Source organism: Hemiscyllium ocellatum, chromosome 2, assembly GCF_020745735.1.
Source record: "Hemiscyllium ocellatum isolate sHemOce1 chromosome 2, sHemOce1.pat.X.cur, whole genome shotgun sequence".
NCBI lineage: Eukaryota > Metazoa > Chordata > Chondrichthyes > Orectolobiformes > Hemiscylliidae > Hemiscyllium > Hemiscyllium ocellatum.
The window spans coordinates 118,867,688-118,881,874 of NC_083402.1; the positions used below are offsets into that span (position 1 = coordinate 118,867,688).

Here is a 14,187-nt window from a genome sequence, read left to right on the forward strand (position 1 = left end):
CTGCCCTCATCAATCCTCCTTGTTACTTCTTCAAGAAACTCAATCAAGTTTGGGAGACATGATTTCCCATGTACAAAGCCATGCTAACTATTGCTAATCAGTCCTTGCCTTTCTAAATACATGTAAATCGTGTCCCTCAGGATTCCCTCCAAAAACTTGCTCACCACCACGTCAGGCTCACTGGTCTACACATCCTTGGCTTGTCCTTACCACCTTTCTTAAATAGTGGCACCACGTTACCCAACCACCAGTCTTCCAGCACTGCACCTGTGACTATCGATGATCCAAATATCTCAACAAGGGGCACTTTGATATCACCATCTATTTCCCCACTTTCTATATCTTCAGGTCCTTCTCCACGGTAAACACTGATGCAAATTACTTGTTTAGTATCTTGCCCCATCTTCTGCGGCTCCACACGTAGGCTGTCTTGCTGATCTTTAAGTGGCCGTATTCTCTCCCCAGTTACCCTTTTGTCCTTTAATGTCTTTATAAAAATCCTTCTGGATTTTCCTTAACCCTATTTGCCAAAGTATCTCATATGCCCTTTTGCCCTCCTGATTTTGCTCTCCTACTGCCTTTAATACTCTTCTAAGGATTCATTCATTCGATCTTTCCTATTTGTACCTGACATGTACTTCCTTCTTTTTCTTAACCAAAATCTTAATTTCTCTAGTCATTCATCATTCCCTACACCTACCAGCCTTTCCTTTCACCCGAACAGGGATATACGTCTCTGGACTCTCGTTATCTCATTTTTTCGAAGGCTACCCACTTTTCAGCTGGCCCTTCACCTGCGAACATCAACCCTGGCATGAATTGTTCAAGCTTTAAAACACATTAATGAGATTCTTTATCGAAAGTCTTCTGATTTAAATCAGAAGTAAATTTTGCTAATGCATCAAACTGCCCAAGAAGCTTGATTTAACAACAAGTAATTGTGAGAGGTTTAATGTTAGGTTGGAGAATGTGTTAAATTCTCCAGGATAACTTGCTTTCAATTTGTAAAAGTGACCTGAATACACGTGCTAGTATTTTTTGATGAAGGGATGTGGTCTTTGCTGGCTTGACCAATGTTTATTGCCCATCCCTAATTGACCTTGAGCTAGTTTGCTAGGTTCTTTTAGAGGGCAGATAAGAGTCAATCATATTACTGAGAGTCTGGAGTCACATGTGGCTAGTAAGAATTTTGGATTTTCTTCCCGGACGAATGTTAGTGAACCAGATGGATGTTTACAACGGTTGTCCGTGATTCTGTGGATACCATTAGGCTAGCATTTAACACCATATTTTTATTGAATTCCCGTGTCACGCCTGATGTGTGGGTTTTGAACTCTTGCCACCAAAATGCTAAACTGCGAATCCAAAACACTCAACTCGTGACTTTATCATTACTCTGCCTCCTGCAAATTAAATTTCTTTAGTTACAAATGAAAAGAAATTAATGATGCAAGGAACATTTTCTTGATGAGTATTTGGAACTTCCGTTTTTTCATTGCAAGACTTTTCCTTCTATTGTCCACAAAAATCTTGACAACTAACTTTTCATTTGCAATAATCAAATTGGTCATTATCGGATTGTCTCAAGTGTACTCTGCTACTTTTTGCTCAAAGAGATTAACCACAGAGTATGCTGTGGTGTGACCTCAACGTAGCACATATTTATGGTGTCTTTTAATTTTAGATGAGTGTGAAGCAACGCTGAAAAAAACAAAAGAAATTCAAAAGAAGGCTGAAGAAAAGTACAAGATCTTGGAAAACAAAATGAAAAATGCAGAGTTTGAGAGGGAGAAAGAACTAAAAGAAGCTCAGAAAAGGCTTGATGATGCTAAAAAGAAGGCCGATTTGTCCAATAAGAAAACTAAAGGGAAACAACAGGTGCTTAACATTGCAATGAGATGTATAATTTGTCACAAATCCAGTTTGTCTGAATAAGAGATCTGTTGTGTTTGGTGATGAGTCAAAATTGCACAGCTCTGATTTATTTTCCCCCTGTAATATGTGACAGAAAAGTGGAGATAAAGATGTGTGCAGAACTTTTGGAATTAAGTTATTTCTGTAGGTTGAAGAAAAGGAACCAACTTTTGTGAATTGAAACAGGACTGAAATTTTAAAATTCTTTTAAAACAAGTGCAAATGAGTTAAACAGCCAGTGATCCTGAATAGGAAATGTGGAAAATCTACTTTCAGATAGACATGATTTTATGCAAGTTAGATGTCAATGTGTTGATAAAAGAAACAATGCAGAATATAGGCAGCATTTTGTTGGTTCCTTTTCAGTGCATGTTTGTTCAGGGGGTTTTAATTTGTGTTCCAAAATGAAGTGTAGGAGAAACGAGGAAAATCTTGCCCGTTGCTTTTGTTTTTCCTCTCTGTTGATCCTGGTTTGTCGTGTTTAATCTGTAGGAAGTGGATGCTTTGCTTTTAGAACTGGAAGAGTTGAAGCGTGAACAGACTGCGTACAAACAGCAGATTGAGGCTGTGGATGAAGCCATCAAATCTTACAAAGAGCAGATTGAAAACATGGCTGAAGAAATAGCAAATAATAAGGTACTAATGTATTAAAATAGAAACCTATAATCTGCAAAGTGCAGGTTACGCGATTTTGATAATTGTATGTGTATTTCATTCTTTTAATTGCAGGAAGCTGTGAAGAAGGCTCAGGATGACCTGGCTAAACAAAAGGAAACCATAAAGTCTCAGAATAAAGAAATACAAATCAAAGCCAATTCCATATCTGAGTTAGTGAAACAAAAAAATGAAGCACAGTTGAAAATTCAGGAATTGGAGCACAACATTCATAAACATAAAAAGGACACTGCTGAGGCTGCTGCTAAGGTTAGTACAAGAAAATAAAGAGAAAGTAATAAGTGATTAATGGAAAGATTAATTACTGTACAATCACAAATTAATAGCAATGCTGCCAGGAATTAAGCATTTTGTGAGTTTAGAAAATGGGTTAGGTACCAAATGACTACCTAAATTATATGGAGTGATTTGAATGTAACCTGAATGATAAGAGCAAAAATATTATTACAGCTTTGTAAACTTCCATCACTATTGTTCTAATTATTTTTCCACATTGAAGGTGGCAAAACTAAATGGCAACATAGCTATAAAGATTGGGCCTACATTTATGTAAAATTTTACTGTTACTTGACTGCAATTTCTATAACCGATTCAAATCCATTACAAATTATTTAACTGTATTGTCCATCCACATTTGTCTTTATTGTTGAATGTAATTTAAGCTTCCAGTTTGTTTCTATATTGACGACTGTCATACTTCTGAAGTAGAAGCCTAAATGCTGGTGTTTTTGATGCTCTCGGCAATTAAAATATCTTTTCCCCCTTCTCTGTTTTATCTATCTTTTAATAAAAGTTAACAATTGTTAGAATTCTGATGAAAGCAAACAGGTTTACATGAAAATAAAAATGAATTAGTAATTGTAGTGACTAAATAAAATAGTTTAATGTTACGTTATTTAAATTAACACTTTAATGATTTTGTAAAATTTAATGCTTTGGAATCAAGTTTTTTAACTTTTTGACCATTTTACTGCTTGAAACAAACTAATCACATTGTCCATGGTCATACAAAGAGGTAACTTGGGATTACCTGAGTAGCAAGAGTATACTGAGCAGGGAAGACTGTTGGGAATGATGTAAAGCACATATGGAAAGTAGGGATCAAACGCTGAGCAACGTTTAGACCAAAGATAGAAGCGGGTGTGTTGATTGCAGAATTGTAGACTATTAGGTTTGGATCAAGGTTAGTAAGAATTTAGAGATGTACAGCACGGAAACAGACCCTTCGGTCCAAGTTGCCCATGCCAACTAGATATCCCAACCCAATCTAGTCCCACCTGCCAGCACCCGGCCCATAGCCCTCCAAACTCTTCCTATTTGTATACCCATCCAGATGCCTTTTAAATGTTGCAATTGTACTAGACTCCACCACTCCCTCTGTCAGCTCATTCTATACACATACTACCCTCTGCATGCAAACGTTGCCCCTTAGGTCTCTTTTATATCTTTCCCCTCTCGCCCTAAACCTATGCCCTCTAGATCTGGACTCCCTCACCCAGGGAAAAGATTTTGTCTCTTTATCCTAGTGGGCGGCACGGTGGCACAGTGGTTAGCACTGCTGCCTCACAGCGCCTGAAGACCCGGGTTCAATTCCCGACTCAGGCGACTGACTGTGTGGAGTTTGCACGTTCTCCCCGTGTCTGCGTGGGTTTCCTCCGGGTGCTCCGGTTTCCTCCCACAGTCCAAAGATGTGCGGGTCAGGTGAATTGGCCATGCTAAATTGCCCATAGTGTTAGGTAAGGGGTAATGTAGGGGTATGGGTGGGTTTCGCTTCGGCGGGTCGGTGTGGACTTGTTGGGCCGAAGGGCCTGTTTCCACACTGTAAGTCTAATCTAATCCTATCCATGCCCTTCATGATTTTATAAACCTTTATGATGTCACCCCTCAGCCTCTGATGCTCCAGGGAAAACAGCCCTCGCCTATTCACTTTCTCCTTATAGCTCAAATCCTCCAACCCTGGCAACATCCTTGTAAGTCTTTTCAAGTTTCACAACATCTTTCTGATAGGAAGGAGACCAGTATTGCACGCAGTATTCTAACAGTGGCCTAACCAATGTCCTGTACAGCCTCAACATGACCTCCCAACTCCTGTACTCAATACTCTGACCAATAAAGCAAAGCATACCAAATGACTTCTTCACTATCCTATTTACCTGCTATTCCACTTTCAAGGAGCTATGAACCTACACTCCAAGGTCTCTTTGTTCAGCAAAACTCCCTAGGACCTTACCATTAAGTATATAAGTTCTGCTAAGATTTGCTTTCTCAAAATGCAGCACCTCTCATTTATCTAAATTAAACTCTATCTGCCACTTCTCAGTCCACTGGCCCATCTGATCAAGATCCTGTTATAATCTGAGGTAACCTTCTTAGCTGTCCACTACATTTCCAATTTTGGTGTCATCTGCAAGCCTACTAACTGTACCTCTTATGCTCTCATCCAAAACATTTCTATAAATGATGAAAGGTAGTGGACCCAGCACCGATCCTTGTGACACTCCACTGGTAACAGTCTGAAAAACAACCCTCCGCTGTCTTCTACCTTTTGAGCCAGTTCTGTGTCCAAATGGCTAGTTCTCCCTGTATTCCATGTGATCTGTGAGAAAGACTTGTCAATTTGCTAGAATGCATCAAGTTAATGGAATTTGCTAAGGACAGCAGGAATGAAATTCCAATATTTAGTAGCTCATTAGTGAGAAAGGCTGGTTGGTCAGGTGAGCCTTGAAGAAGTCTACTTGTGAAATGATAAGGGCTGGGGTTTCCGGGGATAGATAGTTGATACTGGTTATGTTAAAAATCAATCTGATATGGAGAATAATACTGTACTGTAAATCAAGCAATGCATCAAAATTCTGTTTCTGGATGAAGCTAGAGGTAGACGGTTGTAGGAATCTGTTTTAGTCTTTGTGACTGTTGGAGGAAGACCATTCGAGGGAGCTGCAAGCAGACCTGTGATCAGTAAATGAGGCAAAGATGTAGACTATAATGGCTGTGTGCTATAAAGGTTTCCCATGGTCTTTTAAGAATTTGAATCCTGCTTTCCTTTCCTTTTCCCTCTCCTGCGATTGTCAAGCTGAATATGGAACTTGTGAAACTTGATACTTTTATTAAAATGAGGTGACCTTAGGTAGATAACCTCTATACACTTCACATAGTTGCCATTCCCATTAAATGCATGCTCAGTATCCAAAATGGTGGTGTGTTCTATTAAATGTCAACATAAGAATTACTTAGAAATTGCACACCTGGTGCAAATGAGTGTAGAAAGCAAATTATGTTTGCAAACTTTTGGCAAATAGTTGGCTACTTGGTTTCCAGTGCAGGCAAAAAAGAATGATTTTATCTTTATGAATCAAATGTTTAGCAGGATTTGTTTAAGAAGTCGGAATTACATTGTTGATCTTTACAATAGCTCTCTTCCTTTTCTTGATCTATTTAAAACTTGTGCAGGTGACCAAAATGCTGAAAGAGTATGAGTGGATTACCTCTGAAAAACATCTCTTTGGCCAGCCCAACACAGTCTATGATTTTAAAGCAAATAATCCTAAAGAAGCAGGCCAGAGGCTTCAGCAACTACAGGAGAAGAAAGATATACTGGGCAAAAATGTGAATGTGAGGGCAATGAACATGCTTAGCCAAGCAGAGGAGCGGGTAAGACTTTACATTTAAATCTCTTTAGAGCACAGAAGAAACAAAAGTAAATTTGTAGTTCTCATATTCATAGAGCTGATGCTTTAATCCTTGCCTATCTGATCTGGCAGTTGGCAGTAAGAGAGCTATTTTGTTTTCTACTTAATACAAGTCCTCTTAAATGTAAGTAAATTGGTTCTCTTGGCCTTGCTTTTAGGCTTGAAAAAAATGTCCCTGCAACAAAGATAACTATGATATTTAGTTGCCTGATAATCATAGCAGCTTCTAGGTGACTAAAGGTTGGCTTTGCAAATGACAGCTTTTTATTAAGCCCTGTCAGTGATGTGATATGCTATTCTAGAAGTACTGGGCATGATTAATTTGTTCTGCTATTAAAAGAACATCTCAATTATTAAATACAAGCAATGATATGGATACATGCTGACATCCATCACCTGCAGCTGTTTTTCTTTTCAAAATGGTAAATATAGCCTTGTTAATAGCTATAATTAAGAGTCGTGTTTATCCAGTGATTGACGGAATGGATGTTCTGGGGTCTGGCATTTGGAACAGTTCTGTTTTATTATTGCTTCCTGACTTGGCATTTCTGCTGACTATTGGCTTTGTAATGAACAAGTCTCCCATGCATTTGAAAAGATTGACAGAAAATACTGTAAACAACACAAGGTTTTAAGGCTGTTGATGTGTCCTACATAATTGCATAATGTGTGCATACCCGTTAAATTTAAAGGTGGGTTCCTCTGAAATGACTGAGAATTGTATGCACTACTTTTTTATTTTGCTATTTGTCCATGAGGCTGTCTTTTGCAAGGCCATCCCTAATTTCCCTTGAACTGAATGGCTTGATAGACTATCTGAGAGGATGTTTATGAGTCAACTACATTGCTGTTGATCTGGAGTCACATAACAGACACATAACAGATTTTCTTCCGTAAAGAACATTAGTGAGACAGATGGTCATTTTCACTGATAGTTTTCAAGGTCACTATTACTGGGACCAGCTTTATATTGCAGACGTTTATTAATTGAAATGAAATTCCACCAACTGCTGCAATGTGGAATTTGAACCCATGTTCCCAGGGAATTTGCCTCTGCCTTTGAATTGCTCATCTAGTGACATTACCACTATGCCACCACAAATTGTAGTTGTCAGTCTTGGACATCTGCATGTTACTATATATAGGAAAGGTGCAACTCATTAAGAGGAACGTTCATAAATTCTAAGCCAACTCCCTTTATGCTTTTCACAGTACAATGATTTGATGAAGAAAAAAAGGATAGTTCAAAATGACAAATCAAAAATTCTTTCGACTATTGAAGAATTGGATAAAAAGAAAAATGAAGCCCTGAATATTGCTTGGAAACAGGTAAAAACTAATGCATATATCAATATTTTGTTGGCTTGGAAGTTGTTTTCTTTGTTTTTGAAGAAGCAGAATATACAAAACAAAATAAGTAGCAGTAAAGTCAAAAGTATACCAAGGAAAACACAAGCGATAACTATTCTCCAATAGTCAGCCAGTAAGAAATAATTAGGACTCATTGGATAAGACCTAGAATTAATTATTCAAAGCTACGAATTTACTGATCTCAGACTAAAGTTGTTCAACTGCCTGTGGCTTTCTTTGAATATATTGTTTGTTGATGTTGACTTTCTTTTGCATTGATCAACAAGTGAAAAGAAAATCACTGTTTACTTTGCCTCTTTTGGCTATGGAATTAAAAAAGACAAATATATTCTTTTAAATTGTGTTGCTAAATGTCTGGAATGAGGCAATGGACTCTCACTGCCTTAGTTTGGAATTGACTGAGAATTGTGATATTCCACAACTGTATCTCAAGTTTTAATATGCAATTTCAATGCATGTGGACTTTTTGTTTTAAATGTGTATGAATTCATTTTGTTACAACTTTTAAATGGACCATCATACATCACTAGATTCTTTACTTCAGAAGTCAAAGATGGGGATTGACTCCATTAAGTCACTTATGAATTTGTGACTAAGCAGAATGTGCAACTTATAGGAAGCTCCTGGAACAAGTTAACTGTAGATGCTCGCTGGGTTGGAAGGTTCATTTCCAGGTGTTTTGTCACCCTACTAGGTAACATCTTCAGTGGACCTCCGGGCGAAGCACAATTGATCATTCCTGCTTTCTACTTATACGTTTGGGTTTATAGAGTCGTAGAGAAATAGATATGTACAGCATGGAAACAAACCCTTTGGTCCATCCCCTCCATGCCGACCAGATATCCCAACCCAATCTAGTCCCACCTGCCAGCACTCGGCTTATATCACTCCAAACCCTTCCTATTCATATACCCATCCAAATGCCTTTTAAACATTGCAATTGTACCAGCCTCCACCACTTGCTCTGGCAGCTCATTCCAAACATGTACCACCCTCTGTGTGAAAACGTTGCCCCTTAGGTCTCTTTTATATCTTTCTCCTCTCACCCTAACCCTATGCCCTCTAGTTCTGGACTCCCCGACCCCTGGGAAAAGACTTTGTCTATTTATCCTATCCATGCCCCTCATAACTCTGTAAACCTCTAAAAGGTCACCCCTCAGCCTCCGACCCTCCAGGGAAAAAAGCCCCAGCATGTTAAGACTCTCCCTATAGCTCAAATCCTCCAAGCCTGGCAACATCCTTGTAAATCTTTTCTGAACCCTTTCAAGTTTCTCAACATTTTTTCGATAGGAAGGAGACCAGAATTGCATGCAATATTCCAACAGTGGCCTAACCAATGTCCTGTACAGCCGCAACATGACCTCCCACCTCCTGTACTCAATACTCTGACCAATAAAGGAAAGCATACTAAACACCACCTTCACTATCCTATCTACGTGCGACTCCACTTTCAAAGAGCTATGAACCTGCACTCTTTGTTCAGCAATGCCCTCTAGGACCTTACCATTAAGTATATAAGCCCTGCTAAGATTTGCTTTCCCAAAATGCAGCACCTCACATTTACCTGAATTAAACTCCAACTGCCACTTCTTAGCCCATTGGCCTATCTGGTCAAGATCCTGTTGTAATCTGAGGTAACCTTCTTCGCTGTTCACCACACTTCCAATTTTGATGGTATTAGGCAAAAACTTTCAAAAGCTGATTGGGGGCAGATGTTCACAGGTGAAAAGACATCTGGAAAATGGGAAGCCTTCAGAAATGAGATAATGAGAATCCAGAGTAAATATATTCCTGTTAGGGTGAAAGGAAAGGCTGGTAGGTACAGGGAATGCTGGATGACTAAAGAAATTGAGGGTTTCATTAATAAAAGAAGGAAGCATATGTAAGGTATAGACAGGATAGATCGAGTGAATCCTTAGAGTATAAAGGCTGTAGGAGTATACTTAAGAGGGAAATCAGGGCTGGTGATGTCATTTCCTGTGGTGATGTCACCTCCGGTTCTTTTTCTCAGGGGGTGGTAAATGGAGTCTAACTCGATGTGTTTGTTGGTAGAGTTTCGGTTGGAATGCCATACTTCTAGGAATTCTCATGCGTGTCTCTGTTTGGCTTGTCCTAGTGACCCTCTGTTGCTAGTATTCTTACATACAGAGGAAGAAGGACACCACCTTGGCTAGGACAGCACATCCATTCTAGGACAAGCCAAACCGAGGTACGCACGAGAATTCGTAGAAGCATGGCATTCCAACCAGAACTCTATCAACAAACACGTCGAGTTAGCCCCCATCTACCATCCCCTGAGAAAACAAACAGGAAATGACATCACCATAGGAAATGACATCACCAACCCAAAGAAACCCAAACATTATAAATAAAAAGCACGAATTATCAACAGTGCTTCGCCCGGAGGCCCACTGAAGATGTTACCTAGTCGGGTGACGAAACACCTGGAAATGAACCTTCCAGCTCAGTGAGCAAACCTACATCCAGAACCTCAAACTGAGCTTCAAATCTTTTCAAAACTCAACAAATTAACTGTAATCACTGTATTTTCAACCTAATATATTGCCCAATATCATTTTTGTTTTTTGACTTAACTCTTTTAACAGGTAGACAAAGATTTTGGCTCAATTTTCTCCACATTGCTTCCTGGAGCTAATGCCATGTTGGTACCTCCTGAAGGCAAGACCATTCTAGATGGAATTGAATTCAAAGTAGCTCTTGGCGATGCCTGGAAGGACAACCTTACCGAGCTTAGTGGTGGTCAAAGGTCTGTCTGAATGTTACTTATTTTTTAATGTAAATACTTCCTCTGTCAACCTTCAGCTATAGTAGTTTGCTTTCAGAACTTGCAGTTTGCCTCTCATGTAACTTTGCTGAAATTTTCACAAGAATATTGTGTCAAAGTTCGTCACCTACCAAGTGAGTGACAGGCTGGGCCATTAAGCAAATTGGCTCCATCTTTGGACATTCTCAAGTGTACTACATATCTACAGCCAGATAGGCAGGTCTATGTACTAGAACTGATGAGACAGTACAGTTGTCCATAGCTTATAAAGTAACCCTTAACGTTGTTCTCAGACTCTTTATTTGACATTCTGAATTTCAGCCTGAACAGCATGTGCAATTTCTGTTATTAGTCTGAAGCCATTTAGAAAGATAGAACTGTCCTTCATATGGTACCTTTCACAATGCCTTGAAGAGATTTACGGTCTTACAAACCTCTGAAAAATAATTGCTGAAAATATTCAGCAAGTCAGGCATTTATGTGTAGTTCTTGTTCGTTTGGAGAGAAACAAACAAGGTAACTTACAAACAGTAAGGTCTTGATCAGAACCTCTCTTTTATTTTAAACTGTTCTCTTTGCCAGTAGAAAACATTGTCCAACCACCATTGTTTAAAATGAATCAAAAATCATCCACTTGCCCCTCTATTTTTCAACTTTGTTAGGACAGATGCATCCTCGGTAATCGTACAGCCTCTTCCAGTTTCATTATCTACTTTCCACTCATCTGTATTCTTGGAGATTGGGAGCTCATTTTACTCAGGAGCCCTTGTTTATAGGTTGCTGAGAGTAGCAAACTCAGTTAGATAACTGGATGTTGAAACCCCATACTTTATTTTCGGCGTTCTTTGTTTTATTTAATAGATTCAGTAAGTTAGACAGCATCCAGCAAAGAATGTTTCAGATTGATTATCTTTTATCGATTTTTCTGTCTCCACAAATGCTGCTTCACCTCTTATTTGATTTCCACCATCCATAGTGTATTGCTTTTGCTTCCATGTTTTCTGTTGTCACTGCCTTTTAGAAATAAATATAACGCAGAGAAATCAGCCAGAAGTTGCTTCAATTTTGCACCTAAGTCTGTGTCATAGAGGTCCACTCGATTCACTGAGTCCAATCAGTCCCATTCCTCTCAGAGATAATGACCAAATAATGTTTTCTCTGTTGGCTGACAGATATTGGTCAGGACACTGGGGTGACCCTCCTGCTTCTCTTCAAGGTTTAGGTCTTTTATACTCACCTGAGGGGGAAGGGAGGAGCCTTAGTGTTAACAATTCCTCCAAAATAAAAACATCAAGACAATTATACTCATTTGACTTGTTAATTGTCTTGGGCAGTAATTTGTTATCGAGTCAGAAATAAAAACAATATGTTTTCCTACCCTGGATTGGGAGCCTGGGATCATGGCACACTTGCTCCAGATATGTGGAGTAATATCTCTGAACAGGTTGATTAGGAAAATGGGTTAAATTAAAAAAAAACACTTAAAACAGTATACTGGTATAACTCTATTATTGAAAGAAAAACAGAATCAACATTTCAAATTCAGTATGATTCTTTGCACTGGAGACAGCTGAAAAAGTGATGGGTTTTATGCTGCAGAAAAGGTGGAGGAACAAGCAGAACAGATGGTAAAAATACCCCTGGAACAAAAGACAAAGGGAATGTTAATGCTAGTAGAGAGGATAAATAAATGAGCTTTGATAGTGAGAACAATACTGGAGTTAGCACTTGATCTGTTCAAATTTAAGTTTAGAGCTTTTCATTCAAAATCTGTTGCAGTACCAGAATGTGATTGGTTCTATTTTTACATTCCACAGGTCACTCGTGGCTCTATCTCTGATCCTGGCTATGTTGCTGTTTAAACCTGCTCCAATTTATATTCTGGATGAAGTTGATGCAGCTTTGGACCTTTCTCATACTCAGAACATTGGGCAAATGCTGCGAACACACTTCCAGCACTCCCAGGTATGTAACTAATGTTTTTTTAAAAAAGAGCAGATAAATGCGTTAATATAATTTTTGACAGCATATTAATCGAACTCTCGGCTCCCTTTTGCCTTTCCTGTCTCATTCCTATTTTCTTTGCTGCTTATATCTTCCTGCTCTCCCATCCCAATTCTGAAACATGTATTTCTCAATTAAGATTAGCTCTATGTAAGTCTGAGCCCCTACTCTGTCCACATTCTGTTCATGATATTTTGAGCATTTAGTTACCTGTTTAACAATGTGAGTTCAGCACCTAATTAGTCTGCTTCACTAATGCTTCAAACAGACATTATTGAACACTGACTAACAATAGTTTACCCCTTCCTGATCCAGAGCATGGAGGCTATTTTTATTTGTCCTATTAATATGCGTGCTAAGAACAACAGGAACGTGAGCTCTGGATAAGATATGGAGCCCTTCTGTATGTAGCTGTTGCACATTGTCTTAACAGTCGACCAACTGAGGAGCAGCAAAAAGTCTCAGGTTCAATTCTCATGACCATGTTGTGTTCTAACTGGAACATTCCAGTTTGACCAAGGTTGTTCCTGCTGATTGTTTGGCAAACTCTGGTGTCGGTACACTGGGTGTTGCTTGGGGAAGGATCAGACTTGAGGTGATGCCTTAGCGTCTGAATACCCTGTCAGCACTCATCCATGGTTCGCAAGTATGGGCGGCACGGTGGCACAGTGGTTAGCACTGCTGCCTCACAGCGCCTGAGACCCGGGTTCAGTTCCCGACTCAGGCGACTGACTGTGTGGAGTTTGCACGTTCTCCCCGTGTCTGCGTGGGTTTCCTCCGGGTGCTCCGGTTTCCTCCCACAGTCCAAAGATGTGCGGGTCAGGTGAATTGGCCATGCTAAATTGCCCCTGGTGTTAGGTAAAGGGGTAAATGTAGGGGTATGGGTGGGTTACGCTTCGGTGGGTTGGTGTGGACTTGTTGGGCCAAAGGGCCTGTTTCCACACTGTAAATAATCTAATCTAAAAGTAGACAATGCCTGCCTCATTGAATTAGCAGATGAAATTAGAGATGCAACAAACATTGTTTAGAAAAGAAGCAACTCTGAATGGAGTTAAAGTAACTAATAATGAAGATGAAAGAGACCTAGCTATTTTGCACAGGAGCTCAAGTTTCCAGTTATTAGAAATAGACTATAGCAACTAATTAATCCAACAATGAGTTGATTTGCATACCCAGAACTGCAGATCTATAACAGTAAGTTGTTGAAGCAATATTTCTCTGCTCAGTGAAACCTGGGTAGAATCTGGCCCAGATCCCTTTAAACCCTTCCTATTCATATACCCATCCAGATGCCTTTTTAATGATGTAATTGTACCAGCTTCCACCACTCCCTGTGGCAGCTCATTCCATACACTCACCACCCTTTGTATGAGAAAGTTGCCCCTTAGGGTCCCTTTTAAATTCTTTTCCCCTCTGATCCTAAACCTATGTCCTCGAGTTCTGGACTCCAAAAACCCAGGGAAAGACCTTGTCTATTTGCCCTATTCATGCCCCTCTTGATTTTATAAACCTCTATAAGGTCAGCCTCTGACGCTCCAGGGAAATCAGACCTAGCTTATTCAGCCTCTTCCCTATAGCTCAAACCCTCCAACCCTGGCAACATCCTTGTAAATCTTTTCTGAACCCTTTCGAGTTTCTCAACATCTTTCCAATAGGAGGGAGATAAAAATTGTACACAGTATTCCAAAATTGGCCTAGTCAATGTCTTGTACAGCTGCAACATGACCTCTCAACTCCTGTACCCAATTA

General features: G+C 39.5%; 1 protein-coding gene across 1 annotated transcript in view; it reads left to right on the forward strand.

The window, feature by feature from the left end:
- The window catches only part of smc2 (structural maintenance of chromosomes 2), a 53,531-nt gene that overhangs the window by 38,153 nt on the left and 1,191 nt on the right, over positions 1–14,187 (forward strand). The window contains exons 17-23 of the mRNA XM_060839366.1: positions 1,685–1,878; positions 2,407–2,550; positions 2,644–2,838; positions 6,040–6,240; positions 7,491–7,607; positions 10,256–10,416; positions 12,252–12,399. Coding sequence (XP_060695349.1) covers positions 1,685–1,878; positions 2,407–2,550; positions 2,644–2,838; positions 6,040–6,240; positions 7,491–7,607; positions 10,256–10,416; positions 12,252–12,399 — 1,160 coding nt within the window. The remainder of the gene's footprint in view (positions 1–1,684; positions 1,879–2,406; positions 2,551–2,643; positions 2,839–6,039; positions 6,241–7,490; positions 7,608–10,255; positions 10,417–12,251; positions 12,400–14,187) is intronic.